We start from the raw sequence: 15,956 nt of genomic DNA on the forward strand, positions 1-15,956 counted from the left end.
GAAGCCCCGAGGCATAGCGAGTGGACAAGAGGGGCCGCGTTTGTTGTTTGTGGACATGGAGGAAGGTGATCAGTGCCCGTAGCCCCAGCGGAACCTGCCAGTCTGTTTTGTTAATTCAGCAGTGACTCCTACAACACTTTGCTGTGCTGGACGCTGTCCGGGGGCGGGGTTTCAGCAGGGACCGGTCCCTGCCCTGGTGCAGCTTACAGGCTCCTCGGAGTCGCAGACCATGAGCAAGGGAAGCCAGTAAAACTGGAGTCTTTTCAGTCCCCTAAGTGCTAAGGACAAAAAGTAAAGCAGGGATGGGGGCGGGGCGTGCATCTAGGGGAGGCCACCTCCAAAGCAGGGGAGGGAGCAGGTGCCTGGCTGGATGGCTGACCCCAGTGTTCTGACCCCACGGCAGGGGTGTGGCTGCAGCCCTGCCCCAATCTTGTACTCAGCAAGGCCGAGACAGGCAGGCTGAATCCAGTGTCCTTCTCCCCTGGCAGAGACCTCCTCCACCTCGTTCAAGGTGGCGGCCTACGTCTTCATCAGCGTGGGGGCCCTCACCATGGTCATGGGCTTCCTGGGCTGCCTGGGTGCCGTCAACGAGGTCCGCTGCCTGCTGGGGATGGTGAGTACGGTCCCCCCAGCACTGCCCACCCAGCGCCCCCACCTTATCCTGCCTGGGGGGCCCTGGCCCAGTCTGGGTGGGGGCATCGAGGTGAGGGGGGCGTGGTGGGGACCCTGCTGCTGACTATGTGTCTGCTCTGTGTCCCCAGTACTTTGCCTTCCTCCTGCTGATCCTCATCGCCCAGGTGACTGCAGGGGTCTTCTTCTACTTCAACATGGGCGAGGTGAGCACCCCCCGACCCCGGCCTCACCCCTGACCTGGGCTGGACTAGCCATGTGGGTAGGGTTGGGGGTGGGGGTGGCCTGGGGGTGGGGGACAGACAAGCGGCCTTGTGGTTGTCATGGAGAAACCCAAAGGTGGGGAATTCCTGGTATGGTGTTTAGGACTCCATACTTTCATGGCCAAGGGTGTGGGTTCAGTCCCTGGTCGGGGAACTAGGATCCCCCAAGCCATGTGTCACAGTCAAAAGAAAGAAAAAAGGAAACTCGCAGGTGCCAGGTCAGCCTCCCGGGCCTCCGGTTCCCTGTGGTCACATGGCAGAAGGCTAGGGGAGTGGAGACAATACAGGTGGATGGAGTCGCTGCTGGGCCCAGTATTGACTGGACCCCACCACTTCCTAGCTGTGTGGTCACTGACAAGCTGCTTGCCTCTCTGTTCCTGTTTCACCTTCTGTAAACGGGCATCATTAATAATTTAACTCTCAGGGTTGCTGCAGTGATTCAGTGAGATTATCTTAGCAAAACACATAGCGCAATTCTCAGCATCTCGTCCGCAGATGAGGCCCAGGGAGGAGACGGTCCATGAAAACGTTATTCCCATGTCAGAGGGAAGACCCTCAGTGTTAAGAAATAGAAAATCAGACATACTGGGGCTTAAACTCTAAGGACATATGTTGTTGATTTAACCAGAAGTCAGGTTTGGAAGCTCAAGAGGCCCTGGTTCTGGCTGTCTGTTCAGCATCCTCATCATGACATCTTTCCTCCATCAAGCCACTTACCTCATGGTCACAAGATGGCTGCCACAGCACCAGGCCCAACATCTGCTGCTGTGGCCAGAAGAAAGGGAGTGGGGCAGTGCCAGCCACGGCCATCTGTTTTATCTGAAAAGCAAGCCCCTTACCAAGCAAGCAGGTCTGGGGCGGTGCCAGCCACGGCCATCCCTTTTACCCGAAAAGCAAGCCCCCGACCAGTCTCCTCCAGACTGAGTTTTAAAGGCACTCCTAGCTTCAAGGGAGGCTGAGAAAGTGAGTATCCAGCTTTCAGACTCTAAAGAGACGCAAGAGAGAAGTAGGCTGCCTATTGGCCGCTGGGTGTGCCAGTGGATTGTGACCGTCACAGTTAGCATTATGGGGCACCTACCCTGTGCACTTGGTAATTTCTAGAAGCTTTATGCACATTATCTCATCTCGTCCTCCCAGCAGCTCTTGTACGTCTTATGTTGATGGGCCGGGAAGCAGATGCTTAGAGATGATTAACAACGACAGCATCAGTGATAGTAACGATAGCCCCTTATCCCTGATCCCTACTGAGCACACACCAGGTTCTGGGCTCAGTGCCAGCCACCCTCCATGCCTTCTTTTCCTGGGCCTCACCTCCTCACGCTCCAGGTGAGGGCCCAGGCTCCACGAGGCCAGTCGGAGTTCACCCTGGGCCCGGCTGAGGCTGGATCCTGCCTTTCCTCCAGGACTACAATTCTCATCTACCCACAGTGCTGGCAGAGCCAGTGGCCATGTGGACTCCTACATTTTACCACTTGAAGGTCACGTTGCCACAGATCTTTCTTGGAACGAAGTTGAGAAAACATTACAGCAACATCATCAAGTAATACTTCATAGAATTTAGAACAAGCCTGGTACTAAACACTGTATATACTGCATTTATTTGTTCCTCAGAGCAAGCCTCTGAGGTCACGGGTATGAGCACCCTCATTTTCAGATGTAGAACCCAAGGCACAGAGAGGTTAGGTCACTGGGCCAAAGGTCACACAGCTAGTAAGTGCAGGGCCAGGGTTTGAACCCAGGCAACCTGGCTTCCTGGTTCATGCTGGTGAAATTTTCATTATAGTGCTTCCTACCTGAATCAGCTTTGCTTATTTATAATCTACCCAGTCTGTTTCCTAGGAGCACTGGAGCTAGCTTCTAACGTAGGCATAGAGCAGCTAAAATCAATATGAGAAAGGTCAGAAGACACACCAAGAGAAAAGAAAAATGTTATTCCTGAGCTGGGGGACAAGATACTCATGGGAGCTTAGAGCTAACTTGAACACTGAGCTTCCTGGCAGCTAAGGTGAAAGGGAAAATAGCAGCTTAATAAATGAAAGGAAGTTAGCTTGGTTACCAGACAGAAAGCCGATGTTGAGGGAAGGGAAGCTATTCTCCCAGTGCAAGGGTTGCAGGATTGGGTCTTCATTTCCACCCGTGAGGCACTTGGGGCTTCTCTGGGCCCCAGTCAGTGGCACATTACCAAGAGAGTGGATGAGAACTGGTCCCCAGTGAGCAGCTCCTGTGACTCAGAAGCTAGTCAAACGGTGCTGGGCAGTCCACCTCTTCACCCCCGTGTTGTCCCATCTCACAGTAATAAAGACAGTGTCCATCTCTGAGCACCAATCACGTCCCAGGGGCTGCGCTAGTCGCTTGACACTCATTTTAGTTTTACTGGCATTTTCAAGTTTAAGAAACTGGGGCCCAGGAAGGCAGTGACTTTTGGCCCTGGTCACATGCAGTTCAAATGCGACAGGGTGGAGATTCCCATCCACTCCAACCCGAGGCCTGTGCCTCCCTCTACTTCCACGCTGCCTCCCCTCTGGCTGGCATAATCTGCTTGGCTGCCAACCAGGAGCCGTGCCCCAGAGGTGACGCCCAGCCCCAGAGCAGGGCTGGTTTGGAGAATCAGCTCTCCTGACTCTAGTCCAGGCTGTGTGTGTCATGGTACCCCACTGTCCCCTTCTCTACCTTCCTCCGAGCCCCCAGACTCCACACTTCACGCTCCCCAGCCCCCAGCCCCAGCCCTCCTCCCCTTGGCCCACCTTCTTCTCTGGAAAGCAGAGGGAAATTTCCTGACTTCGCTGGGGAAGTTCTGGCGCCACCCGATCGGCCGAGTTGGAATGAATGATTTATTTTTTCTTTCCTAACACATTGTAAATCCCGGTGGGAGACTAAACATGCCCTTGGTGGTGTTTATTCCTGCAGACGAGGCCCAGCTGGGGAGGTGGGACTTGGGTGAGCCTGAAGGAAAACGGCTTTTTTGGAAGGCGACAGGCCCGTCTTCCCCCTCTCTCCAGGCCTGCTGGGCAGGTGGGAGGGACTGAGCCCCTGGGGTCTCCCTGAAGTGGTCTCCAGTGTCCTTCCTCCCAGCAGCTACTGTTCCCAGGGCGGCGGCAGGGGAGGCTGGGCACCTCGGGCAGAGCACCGGCCTTCCAAGCTCTGGGGTCTGCGTCTATCAATGGAGAATAGAGCTGGTTGGCTTCCCCCCAGCCTCAGGGTTGCTGGGAGCCCAGACTTCAAGGCCTGTAGCAAACACAGTGTTGGCCCAGGCCCTGGACCCCAGAATCAAGCTGCCCGTGTCGGAGCGCCGCTCTGTGGCCCTCGGCAAGTTACTCAGCCTCTCTGTGCCTCAGTTTCCTCCTTTGTCAAAAGGCAGCAATCCTACAGGCCCACTCTCCCTCAGCCATAATTCCAAAGTCCAAAAAACACTTCGGAAACCAGTGTACCACTCGCAACTCATTTGGTGGCAAAATCGAACCTGGATAGAAATGAGCTTGTTGATGGCCTTGGCTTACCCCCTTTAGCTGTCCCCTGGGAAGTACAGAATGGGAGAGATTGTGGGGGTGACACGCAGCCCTCTGGTCCTGCCTAAAATCCGACCGTTCCTTGGGGCCGGAGCGCACTGGCCCCAAAGGCCACCTTACAAGTGGGGCACCAAGGATAGAGAGCGTTGACAGATGGGAAGGGCCTAGTGTCTGCCTGGCCCAGAGCAGATGTGTGCTGGCGTCATTGCAAGAGTTTCTTATTATTGTCACCATTGCTGACTTCACTAATGCCTCGTAAGGGCTCAGTAAATGGGCAGTTGTTCCTATTGTCACCAGTACTAATGTTCACATTAGCAAGGGCTGTGGGAACCAAAATTTAGGTATGGAGTAAAGATTCCCCTGGCTGTTTCCTTGTCTGATCATTACCCAGCCCCCATTTAGTGGGAAAAGCTCAGGTCTGGGTTCTGCCGCTGCCTGCTGTGTGGCCTTGGACATGTTACTCAGCCTCTCTGAGCCCCTGGTGACCTCTCGGGCCATTCCCAGCTCTGTCACCCTGGGATCCTGGCTTGTTCTTTCTGGGTGGTGGAGGGTGGGCAGGAGTCAGTGCAGAAGGAGGGTGAACTAGTAACCAGTTCCCAGAAGGTGCTGGGTGCTGGGCTGGGTGCACGCACACAGGTCGTCCCACTGACCTGCTCGTGGGAGGCCGCTGAGGCTCTGAGAGTTTGTATCGGGGGGCTTCCCTGGGTGGCTCTGTTGGTAAAGAATCTGCCTGCAGTGCAGGTGGCCCGGGTTCAGTCTCTAGGTCGGGAAGGTCCTCTGGGGAAGGGAATGGCAACCCACCCCGGTATTCCTGCCTGGAGAATTCCACGGACAGAGAAGGCTGGCAGGCAACGGTCCATATGGTCGCAAAGAGTCAGACAGGACTGAGCGACTAATACTTTCACTTTCAGCTTGAGCAGAGGCCTGAGGGCTGAGAGCGCGAAGGGAGGGGCTCGCGTGGTCTGGGTGGTCGCTGGGGCAGAGGCAGGGGGTGGTGGTGGTGATGGGCTCAGCTGGACTGCTGTCTGCTCTGCAGAGAGGGTGGCCGGCCAGGAAAACCATTATTCCCTTCCTCCTCCTTCCCTCTCCCATGCAAGAGGCCCACAGTAGCCAACCCGCCAGTGCCCATAGGAGCGAACACACAGGTGATTAAACGAGTTCCTTGAGGGCAGCATGTTCGGAGACAGCCCTCCCTGCCGTGGAAACCTCCTGAGTGACTAGCTTGGGTTTCCACTGCCTGGCTGGAGCCAGGCCGGGGGTGGTGGTGGAGGTGGGTGGTGGGGACCTTTCTCTTCCCTTTCGGGGAAGGGGAAGAAGGCACCCAGACTGTCCTTCTGGAAAGGGATTCTGGAGACCAGTGGGCAGAGACTGTCGAGCACCCGCGTGTCTGGCTCCAGCAGCTGACTCGGGCCCCGCCCTCAGGGAGCCTATCGTAGGGGCAGGACAGACTTACATGGTGTGGCCCCCTGCTGAATTCTTCGGCAACTGGTTATGTAGATTGCATCCAGACTTTCAGCAAAGACCTAGGTGGTCACTAAGAGTGAAAATGCTACCCCTTCCACATCTTCCAGGGCAAAGGGTCCTCATTTCTCACCAGGTTCCCAGGATGAAGCCTCAAAGCGCTTGGCAACCCCTTTTGTGGGTACAGGGGGAGGGGGCAAGAAGGTGTGGGTCCCTTTCATCGCACAGGGACCCCTCACTGTGAGAGGCAATTTGGCACATAAGAGCTTGGAGAGAGGGCTGATCACCATCCCAAAGAGCCTGCAAAGAGCCTAGAGATTTACCCCGGGGAGGAGGGGGTCTCAAACACCTGAATGTCCTGGGAGAGAACGATTCAATTTGTTCTGTGTGGTCCCAGCTGGGACTTGGGAGGGAGAGGGAGGATGGAAACCCATGGCTAGAAGTCATTTGGGCTCAACTTAGAATGAACTGACTGAACCAAGAGCCTCCCCCCAATGTGTTATTTTGTGTGGTACTGAGTTCCCCATCACAGGGAGCATTTAAGCAGAGCCTGGAAAAGTAAAGGATTCTTACTTTTGGATGATATGCTGGACTCAAAGATGTCTTCTGATTGTGCCTCTCTCAGAAAAGTCACACAACAAAGTGACATAAGAGCATAGCATGGGGTAGGGGGGTGGGGAGGAGAGTTATCCCAGAGGATGGCAGGGTTGGAGATGGTGGGTGGCTTGCTGTGATAGGATCTCAGGGTTCTGGAGATGCACGTAGCAGGTGATGGTTATATATCCACAACTCGCCAGCTGTCTGATCTTGTGAAGTTGTTCTCACTGTCTGAGCCTTGGTTTTCTCTTTGGGGAAGTGGGGAGGATGGTGTTGGACAAGACCAGGGCTGGCTTCCTAGGTGTGTTCACTGAGCAGTCACACAGCATCCCACACTTAGAAGGTTTCTGTGCTTGGGCTGATGTCTTGAAATTCCTAATCATTTTGAAGTAAGGAGCCCTGCATTTTCACTTCACACTAGGCTGTAAGTTATGCAGCCATTCCTGGGCAAGCCTCTTTATCACCCGTAACAGTAACCCAACTGAAACTGGCCTGCCCTGGCTGCAGGCTCAGCTGGATCCAGGCTTCTAAAGGCTGCCCCCGGCACTGTCTGTCTTCATCTTCAGCCCTGCTCACCTCCGTTGGCATCCTCCTCAGGTCAGCTGTCCCCAGGGGGCTTGGGGTGGCCACTCAGGCCCTCATCCCACCAAATTAGCAGAAAGCGAGGGCCCTCGGGCATGACCTTGGGTCACTTGCCCATCCCTGAACCACTTGTTGTGCCAGGGTGTAGAAGGCGCTAAGTGGCAGCCTGGGTTTTTGCTTGCCTCTGGCAGCGAGGGGGCAGGACTCCTCAGCCGCATGGTGGGTTTGAGGGGTGCTTACTGCCAAGGAAGGGAGTTGCTGTTTCAAGAAGGGAGAGTGGACATGGGGCAGGCAGAAACCACAGAGAGGCCCCTGCAGGGATGAAGTGAGATGGCGAGTTGCTTCTCCCTGCTCCTCCCCGTCTTAGGAACAGCCTGGTTGCCAGGGTAACTTCCCCAGGCTCCCGACACTGCCTCCTGGGCATTGGGGTCCCAAGGCCTCAACTCCAAGCTGAATCAGCCCCTGCCACCGTGGCCGCCCGTGGAGCAGTTGGGTCTCTCAGCCCCATTCTGGGCTGGAGGATGGATGTGGTGTTTCCATGGAAACTACCCAGCCTCAGTGGAAACCACCCAGCTTCCATTGCCTTCTCATTTCTGGGGGCTGAAACAGGGAAGTCTGGGCTGTTGTGGCAACCATGCTGGGTATAAATAGAGCCCAGGTCGGTGGGGGAGGGCCAGTAGGAGGATGTGGGGGGGAGACAGCTCTCTCTGCAAGTGCCCCTGGGGACCCCCTTCTTTCCACACCTCAGGGGTCATCTGCTCACTGGGGAGCAGAGGTGGAGCGCAGAGGGTAGGGGCAAAGAGACTCAGATTCTGCAGGCAGACAGCCCTCGCTGCATGACGTGGGCCAGGCACCAAGCCGCTCTGGTAGAAAACTGCTCGTTGCAGTGACCTCAAGGGGTTTCATTCTAAACAAGAGAACTGAGATAGCTTAAACTGACACCTAGGCAGCTTTTAATTATTCGTTAAGAGAATTTTAAAGTGAGTGGTCCTTGTCAGCACCGGAGAAAAGACTATGTTCACGTCTGTGATTTAACCTAATGTCTAACTTTACATTTTACATTCTCCATGTGGTTCTGTTATAATACACTGTGCGTTGCGTTACACAGCCATATGGTCTGCAGATTTTTGTAGACTTCCATAGATTTTGACCAAATTAAACATATTAAAGATTAAGTGCTAAAAAAAAAAGAAAAAGAAACTGCTCTGACCTATTGCAAGCAATGGCCATGTGGTTTAAATGCTGATAAAGCTCAGTGGGTAAAAACTTGGGTTCTGGAATCAGTCAGACCTGGGTCCAAACCCCAACTCTTCACATGTTGGCTGTGAGACCTTAGGCAAGTTAATTAACCTCTCTGGGCCTTGTTTTCTGCCTCTCCATAATACCTAGGCCATCGATCTGCCTGGAGGGATAGTCAAATAAGGCATTAAAAGTCCTTAGCACGGTACTGGTAATAACAAGCTTGATCAAAGTTGGCCTCTACTGTTGTGATTAGTTACTGACAGGCTAGCTTTGCAAGTTGTAGATCTCTGCCAATAAAACCAGAGAGATATTTGACTAAGAAGTTTATGGTAAGAGAGGGACAGAGAACGATCCTGGGGTGGGCCGGGGGGTGGGGCTGCCTGGGAGGGGGCTGGTTTCCCAGGGCGGGTGAACGGAGGGGGCCGGACCTGCAGGGCAGTCTGGAGGCTGTGGGTTCTTTGAGCGCTGCATTCGTGGGGAGCTGGAGGAAGCCCCTGCTCACGGAGTTCTGAGCTGGCTCGCTCTGAAAGCCCCCATCTGGAGGTCCCTGTCCCATCTCCCCGATTCCACTTTCTCAGGAACTGAGGGGCAGGCATGGGGCCATCCCCTTGGTGTTCCTGCTCCTCTCAGGCCCCTTGCCCCGAGGTTCTGTGAGGACAAGAGGTGACCGTGAGCAGCCTGTTCCAGTCGGGGCGCCCCGGGGAGGCCCCTGAGCAAGGTCCGCAGGTGGGGCCGGTTTGGGTCTCACCTGCCGCTGCACAGTGGATTGGTTTCTGAAAAGCTGCCATAGTGAGATCCTCTGCTCAAACCCCAGGAAGAGGCCTTGGGGGCCGAAGCCTTTTGATCCCTGCACCTCACACCCACCTTCTTTATAAACGAGTGTTTCCTCTGCCGGGTTAGCAAAAAGCAGGTGCTTCCCTCTACCCCCACAGGGACCCTACATTCTGAGCCAGCCTAGGCAGATGTGAACTTTGGGGGGGCCCTGGAGCTGGGCAGGTGGCGGGGTTCCTCTTGCCTTCATCCTTCATGCTCGCCTCACACTTCCCCTGGCCAGGCTGACTCAGGCTCAGTCCCTGCCCCCCCCACGGAGCTGATGTTCTAGTTGGGGAGAGAGACCATAGATTCTGGAAGCAGAAGAGTACGCTATGACGAGGCTACAAGGAAAAACCTGCAGCGGGCCTCCCCTCGTAGGATACGGGGTCCTGGCAGGGGATAGGGAAGGGCTGAGATTTTCCTGGGTGGTTCAGGAAGGCTGTTCTGAGGAGCAGCCATTTGAGGAGAGCTCTAAAGAGAGTGGGAGAATGAGCCACGTTCATATTTGGGGGAAGAAGATTTTAGGCAGAGGGGACATCAAGTGCAAAGGCCCCAGGCAGGAGCGCGCCTTGCCCAAAGACCTGCGTAACTGAAAAGGAAGGCGGAAGAACAGGGATAACGAGGTCTGGAAGCAACAGGGCCAATCTGGTAAAGCAATTATCCTTCAATTAAAAAAGTTAATTAATTAAAAACAAACAAAAAGAGCAGGGCCAAAAAGTATAGGGCCTGTGGGCTGTTGAGAAGACGGCAGCATTTCTCCCGAGCTTGGTGAGACGCCCGCCGCTGGACAGTTTGCAGCAATGACGTGGACAGAGTCTCGTCTACAGGCTCATGTGCTGTTGAGTGCTGAGGAGATGGTCAGGCGGGGGTGGCTGACCCTGACTGCACTGGGGTCGGGGGTGCTGGCGCCCAGGGAGGACCAGGAAAGTGGCTGGAATGGGTGACAACATGCTTTGAGCGATGAGCGTAGCCCCAGCGTTTAGGGGCATGGCGGAGAGGCAGCTTGAGCACGTGTGACCGGGGATGGGGTCGCGCGTCTCGAGCATGCTGACCGCGGTCCATGCTCTCTCCTCTGCAGCTGAAGCAGGAGATGGGCGGCATCGTGATCAAGCTCATTCACAACTACACGGACGGCTCCGGGGACAACCTGCAGGAGGCCTGGGACTACGTTCAGGCTCAGGTGAGGGGCGCGGGCAGGCCTCCGGGTGCCCGTGGGCCTGGGGTGCCTGACGGACAGAAGCTGGCGGCTTGAGTGTGAGCGTGTGTCTGCTGGGATCAGGGGCTCCTGAGCAGCCCCTCTTCCTGCCCGACCTCGAGTCACCCCCACCGCTCTGGGCCCAGGGGCCCCGGGCCCGGAGGCTGATCTGGGATTCACAGCACTCTCCCCACCCTCGGCCAGAGAGGTGGGGCAGTCCTCCAACTGCTCCGCTCAAGCCAGGCTGGGCGCTCCCCCTGGAGGTTACGAAACCACGTGTCCAAGCTGCGAGGCTGCACAGGGTGAGATCCGCCTCTGCTGAGCTGGCATGGGAACCTTCCGGGGCTCAAGGAATGTCCTATTCAAATTTTGATCCAGGTGGCAGTTATGTCAACATGGGTAGAAAAGTTCATCAAGATGCATTTCAGTATGAAGTGAACTTGCTCAGTCGTGTCCAACTCTTTGCGACCCCATGGACTGTAGCCCACAAGGCTCCTCTGTCCATGGGATTCTCCAGGCAAGAACACTGGAGTGGGTGGTCATTCCCTTCTCCAGGGGATCTTCCCGACCCAGGGATCAAACCAGGTCTCCCGAATTGCAGGCAGACACTACCGTCTGAGCCACCAGGGAAGTCCAATACACTTTGGAGTATTTCACCTCAGTTAAAGTGGAAGAGAAAGACAGGCTGACTGACTGACTGGGTTCCCAGCCTGCCATGATGTCCATGTTCCTGCCTTGATGTCGAACCAGCCACCACACACTGCAAACACCCTCGGTGATAAAGCCCCAGACGCCCCCCTTGGGTGATCCCGGATGTTGTCGTGCTCGGCTGGGACCTGCGCTCCCCGGGCGGTAGCCTCCCCCTCTGTCACAAGAGGCCCTGCTGGCCCTGCCCGACCGCTGCCTTCGGGGAGTCCTGTGGCGTGAGGGGCAGGGAAGACACAGCACAGGAAAGCCCGACACCAGGAGACCCCGGAGACTAGGGGTGGGGCTCTGCCCTGGCCTCCTGGGCACGCCTGTTCTCCGAGCAGTGAAGAGGGGAGGGAGACACTTCCTGGCCTACACGTGTCACCAAGTTTTGGAGACACGGGGGTCCTGTGTCAACTGAGAGGCTCCAGGCGCACGGGAAGACATTGTCATCCCACCTTTGGTTTGATCCACAATTGCCAAGAGGCTTTGCTGAGATCAGAGGGAGCGAGGGGCCCCAGGATAAACAAGTGTCAGGGGAGGAGGTGGGCTGACTGGGGGAATTCCTGCGGCAGACAGGACCTCCCGGTGACTTGATGTCTATCAGAGGCTGCTTGGGATGGCGGTAAGAAAACAGAAGGCGAGTCGGGCTCCCAGGGGCTGAAATACAAAACTCACCTACTTCCTGGCCAGGCCTTCCCTGACTCAGTCTCCTCATCTCTAAAATGGGATCCATGCTCACCTGCGATGAGTTTATAAAGGCCGAGGCACTTATCACGTGGCCTGTGAGTGGTGATGTTTAGTTAGGACGCGCAGGCACTGAGACACAGTGGGTGTCCTGCAGGGGGCCCTGGTGAGCAGGGCTCTGCCTGCTGCAGAGCGACCGAGAGACGCTGCCTCACTTTGCTTGGGTGTGCAAGGGTCTGTGGGTGCCCCTCGGAGGTGCCAGCCTTTCTTGCTGGAGAGGAGGCAGCCAGCAAGAAAAGAGCAAGGTAGACGATAAATCCTCAGTGAGAAACTGACCGGAGCGGGGCGGAGCCTGCGTGTGCCTGGCACGCCCCCTGCTGGCCACCGGGCTGTCGTGCAGGAGCGGGAAGTGCCCGCCTGCTGGGCACGGTGGCACGCAGCTCACCCGTACCAGCCCTTCAGCCCCAGCGGAGTGGCTGTCATCCCCCCATTCTCCAGATGAGGAAACTGGGGCGCAGAGAAGTGCGCAGGGCAGGGCCCACATTCGATAGGACTCACCCCCGACTCCGCTTTGCCTTCAGGGGCATTTTCTGGACCCAGCCCTCGCCCCTGAGATCCTGGTCCCGTCGGCAAGTCGGGAATTCAAGCCCGCCTGTGATCTGAAGCCTCTCGGGGTCCCCTTCACGAGCTTTCTTTGCCTCAGGGTCATCTTGAGCACTTTCTCCTCTAAAAAGGCAGATGTGCACCTCCCTTTTCACTCTGGCGACCGCGAAGCTCAGAGCCGAACCTCAGCTCCAGCATGTGCAGGTGGAACCGGCCTCTCCTGGGCAACTGCTGTGCCCTCCTGACCTGGGCTGGAGGCCTTGCCTGCCTGGCCCCATTTCATCCTCGTAACAGATGGACTTAGGGAGTTAGTTGGTTTCCCCCATTTTCCAGATGGGAAAGTTGAGGCTAGCACTCTGACCAGAGCTGAGTAGCTAGAAGGTGGCAGAACTGAATCGGACCCCGGTAACCTGACTCGAGCCCCCACACCCCCAGTCGCATGCCATCTGCCCTCCTCATGTCCTGCACACCCAAGTCCTTTCAACTTGACCGTCCCTTCTGTTGTTGTATATTTTTGCTGCTTCTGATTTTGTTTCCTGCTGTTTTCACAGTTTATGGTGTATCCTGAGAGCCCCTTTCAACTCCTCGTGGCTCACAAAGGCCAAAGTGAAACCTAAACTCTAATCCTGGGAGTTTGGCTGAGACTGGGGGCGGGGGGAGTCGGGGGGCAGACCTGAGCTCCTGTCCAGGAAGCCCCCAGCTGAGTGGGCGGTGGGCTTGAGCACCCTGTCCCATCCTCCGCCCAGGTGAAGTGCTGCGGCTGGGTCAGCTTCCTCAACTGGACAGAAAACCCTGAGCTCATGAATCGCACCAACATCACCTTCCCCTGTTCCTGCAAGAAGAGTGATGAGGAGGACGCCCTCGCGTTGCCGCAGAAGGGCTTCTGCGAGGCGCCCTTTGGCAACAGAACCCAGAGCGGCAACGACCCTGAGGACTGGCCAGTGTATCAGGAGGTGCGTGGGTGGTTGTGGTTGGGGGGGCTCGGGGCGCGGTGGGTTCAGACCCTCCGGCCCCCAGCCTCACCTGGGCCATTGCTACATCGACCTTTCTTCGCAGAGCTGTTCCTGCCTTCCTTTGATTCCTCTGCTTGTCATTTGCACCTTCATCTTTGTGTTCATCAGTGGGTCCATTCGAGGACCACCCAGACCCCGCTCCACCGGACCTCCGGGCTGGGGGTGGCCCCACCCCCGGTGACCCTGCGTGTCGGGGTGTCGGGGTGGCGCGGCTCATCGTGGGGTGACGTGGCCGTGTCCTCTGCTCACAGGGCTGCATGGAGAAGGTGCAGGGCTGGCTGCAGGAGAACCTGGGCGTCATCCTTGGCGTGTGTGTGGGCGTCGCTGTCATCGAGGTCTGGGTCCCCTCCCTTCCAACCCCCGCCCCGGGCTGCCCCCTCCCAAGACTGGCCCTGCTCTGCAGACATCCGGGGTGGAGGGAGGGGCGGGCTGAGGCCCATCGGCTTCTAGAGGCCCCGTGGTAAGCCTGGCCGGACCCCTGCCCCTCGCAGGGCCCTCTGCCACCTGAGTTGGTCCTGAGGCTCTAACTGAGGATCAGCTTTGTGCAGGTCAGGCCCTGTGTGCTGACCCCGACTGCGGGATGCTCCTCCGGGGTCCCGCCTCTGACTGTCTCCCTCTCCCTCCCAGCTCCTGGGGATGTTCCTATCCATGTTCCTATGCCGGCGTGTCCATTCTGAAGACTACAGCAAGGTCCCCAAGTACTGAGGCGGCTGCTGTCCCCACCTCCCTGCCTGTCCCCCCAACCTCAGGGCTCCTAGGGGTCTCTCCTAGGCTCTCCAGGCCCGCCTCCCACCTCACTGCCAAGACCCCTTGTCTGTCCCGTGCTGGCTGGAAGTTGGGGGCGCTTCCTGGGGCCTGGACCCCCTCTCCTTTGCTTTTTTGCTGTCAGCCTTAAGCTCCAGCTATTCTGTGGCTCCTCCACACACTCCCTGTCTGCCAGGGTTGTCTTAGCAACCCAAAGGAAACACTCCCTGCACAGGTGGGCTGGGTTTCTACCTGCCTTGGGGGCTGTATATATTGTATGGGAGAAAGTGTGTTAAAAACTGGGGGTGGGGGGGTTGGATAAGGCACCCTGGGTTGTCACTGCCCACTGCGTGGGTCAGCTTTGCTTCCATTCTGATGCTTCTGTCCTTGTTTTTTCCATTTTCCTTGAGGTAGTGGGAGAAGGTGGGCTTGACCTGACATAAGAGCGGCACCCCTTCTCCAGCCTGACCCAGCCCCACCCAAGCAGCTCGGGCCAGTCTGGGCCACGCTGTGAGGGCAGGGCCCGCATGAGCTGGGCTGAACGGGGGCGGCCTGGGCATGAAGGTCTGGACTGGCCCTGGGCCGCTTAGGGAAGCAGGGGGTGAGCCCTCCCAGTGTGGCACAGAGCTGGCCCTGCATTCACCAGGACCCTGAGCGGCCCAGGGAAGCGAGGCTGCTTTCTCCTGTCCTCTGTCCCCCAGGGAATGGGTGGGTAAGGTTGTGCCTTGAAGGGGAGTGGGGAGGGGCCCAGGGCACAGTTCTGTAGAACACACACAACCGATTATTAAAGAGGATTTGTAACAATCCAGCCTGCCGTGGTGGAGATGCTGCTTCCGAGGGCAGGGGCGGAGGACCAAAGGGGCGAGGTGATGTGGACGGGGTGGCCGGGCCTGCGGGAAAGAGTGGTGAGCGCCTCCCTGCCGTCCCCAGGACAGGGGGTTCTTTAGGGGCACCTCTGGCCCCCCGTTCAAGCTGGCACACGAGAAGTGTGACGCCTGGCTCTGACCCGTTTGCCTGGCTGCCGGCCTGCCTGGGGTTTGATGTGTGTGTTCCAGCAGGTGTAGATGGTACCCCTAGGGTACAGGTGCCCCCAGAAAGTGACCCAAAGTGGGCTGACTGCGGAGGTGAGTCAGTGAAGCCACAGAGTAAACTCTGCCTCTTTCTAGAGCGTCTGTTTTTGTTTGTGTGTTTACAAAAGAAGGAAACATGTTCATATTGAAGAAATGTGATGGAGTGAGACGTGCAGAATCCAGGAGGTTTTGAAAGATTCAAGAAGCATCTTTAAAGGAAGCTCTTAGTTGTACTTACTCAAGTAAGGAAGTTGAGCCCCAGCACACAGCCCTGCCCAGCGTCACGAAGCTCGAGGGGGCTGTGCAGACGCTCTGCCCTGGCGGCTGCTTTAGGAATTTGAGCGCGGGGAGTCCCCTGGGGTGAGGGTGCGGTGGGTCTGGAAGGCTGGGGGAAAGGCCCCTCTAGGAGGTCACTCGCTCCACCATCTCCTCCCCTCTGACTCCTCTGAGGCCCTGGAGGCAGAGGAGTGCGTGGGTGGGTGCGGGGACTCGCCTCCCTAAAGGAGGCCGGGAAGAGCAGTGGGTAGGGTGCTTCAGCAGGAGCCACCAGGTGGCGCTGCTGCCCCATCCCAGGAGCCTGGTGGAACGCCGGGTGGTTCCCAGGCTGGTGGGTCTCTGCCTGGGTTGCAGCTGGTGAAACTGCAGATTCCAGGGCTCAGCAGATCAGAGGCAGCAGATCTGGGCCTGGGAGAATGAACCAGCATCTTGGACAGCCCTCCAAGGTGATTCCTGAATCAAGTCGCTTTCATTTCTCAGGCCCTGACAAGAGGTAGCTTAGAGATGCTCCCTCCCCAAAAAGAGGCAGGCTGGAGGGTGGGCCTGGGGCAGATAGTGCTTGTCTATCCAGGGAGTGGGGGGCACAC

The 15,956-nt window shown here is 57.1% G+C and overlaps 1 protein-coding gene across 4 annotated transcripts in view; it reads left to right on the top strand.

Annotated features, from left to right (window-relative positions):
* Positions 1-14,831, top strand: part of CD82 (CD82 molecule) — a 56,434-nt gene extending 41,603 nt beyond the window's left edge. For all 4 annotated transcript variants that reach the window (XM_043909999.1, XM_043909990.1, XM_043909979.1 and 1 more), the window contains exons 4-9: positions 489-613; positions 762-836; positions 10,173-10,274; positions 13,013-13,219; positions 13,531-13,614; positions 13,907-14,831. In XM_043909999.1, coding sequence (XP_043765934.1) covers positions 489-613; positions 762-836; positions 10,173-10,274; positions 13,013-13,219; positions 13,531-13,614; positions 13,907-13,984 — 671 coding nt within the window. In that variant the 3' untranslated portion in view covers positions 13,985-14,831. The remainder of the gene's footprint in view (positions 1-488; positions 614-761; positions 837-10,172; positions 10,275-13,012; positions 13,220-13,530; positions 13,615-13,906) is intronic.
* The last annotated feature ends 1,125 nt before the right edge of the window (positions 14,832-15,956 follow it).

This window comes from Cervus elaphus, chromosome 1 (assembly GCF_910594005.1).
Source record: "Cervus elaphus chromosome 1, mCerEla1.1, whole genome shotgun sequence".
Classification (NCBI taxonomy): Eukaryota; Metazoa; Chordata; class Mammalia; order Artiodactyla; family Cervidae; genus Cervus; species Cervus elaphus.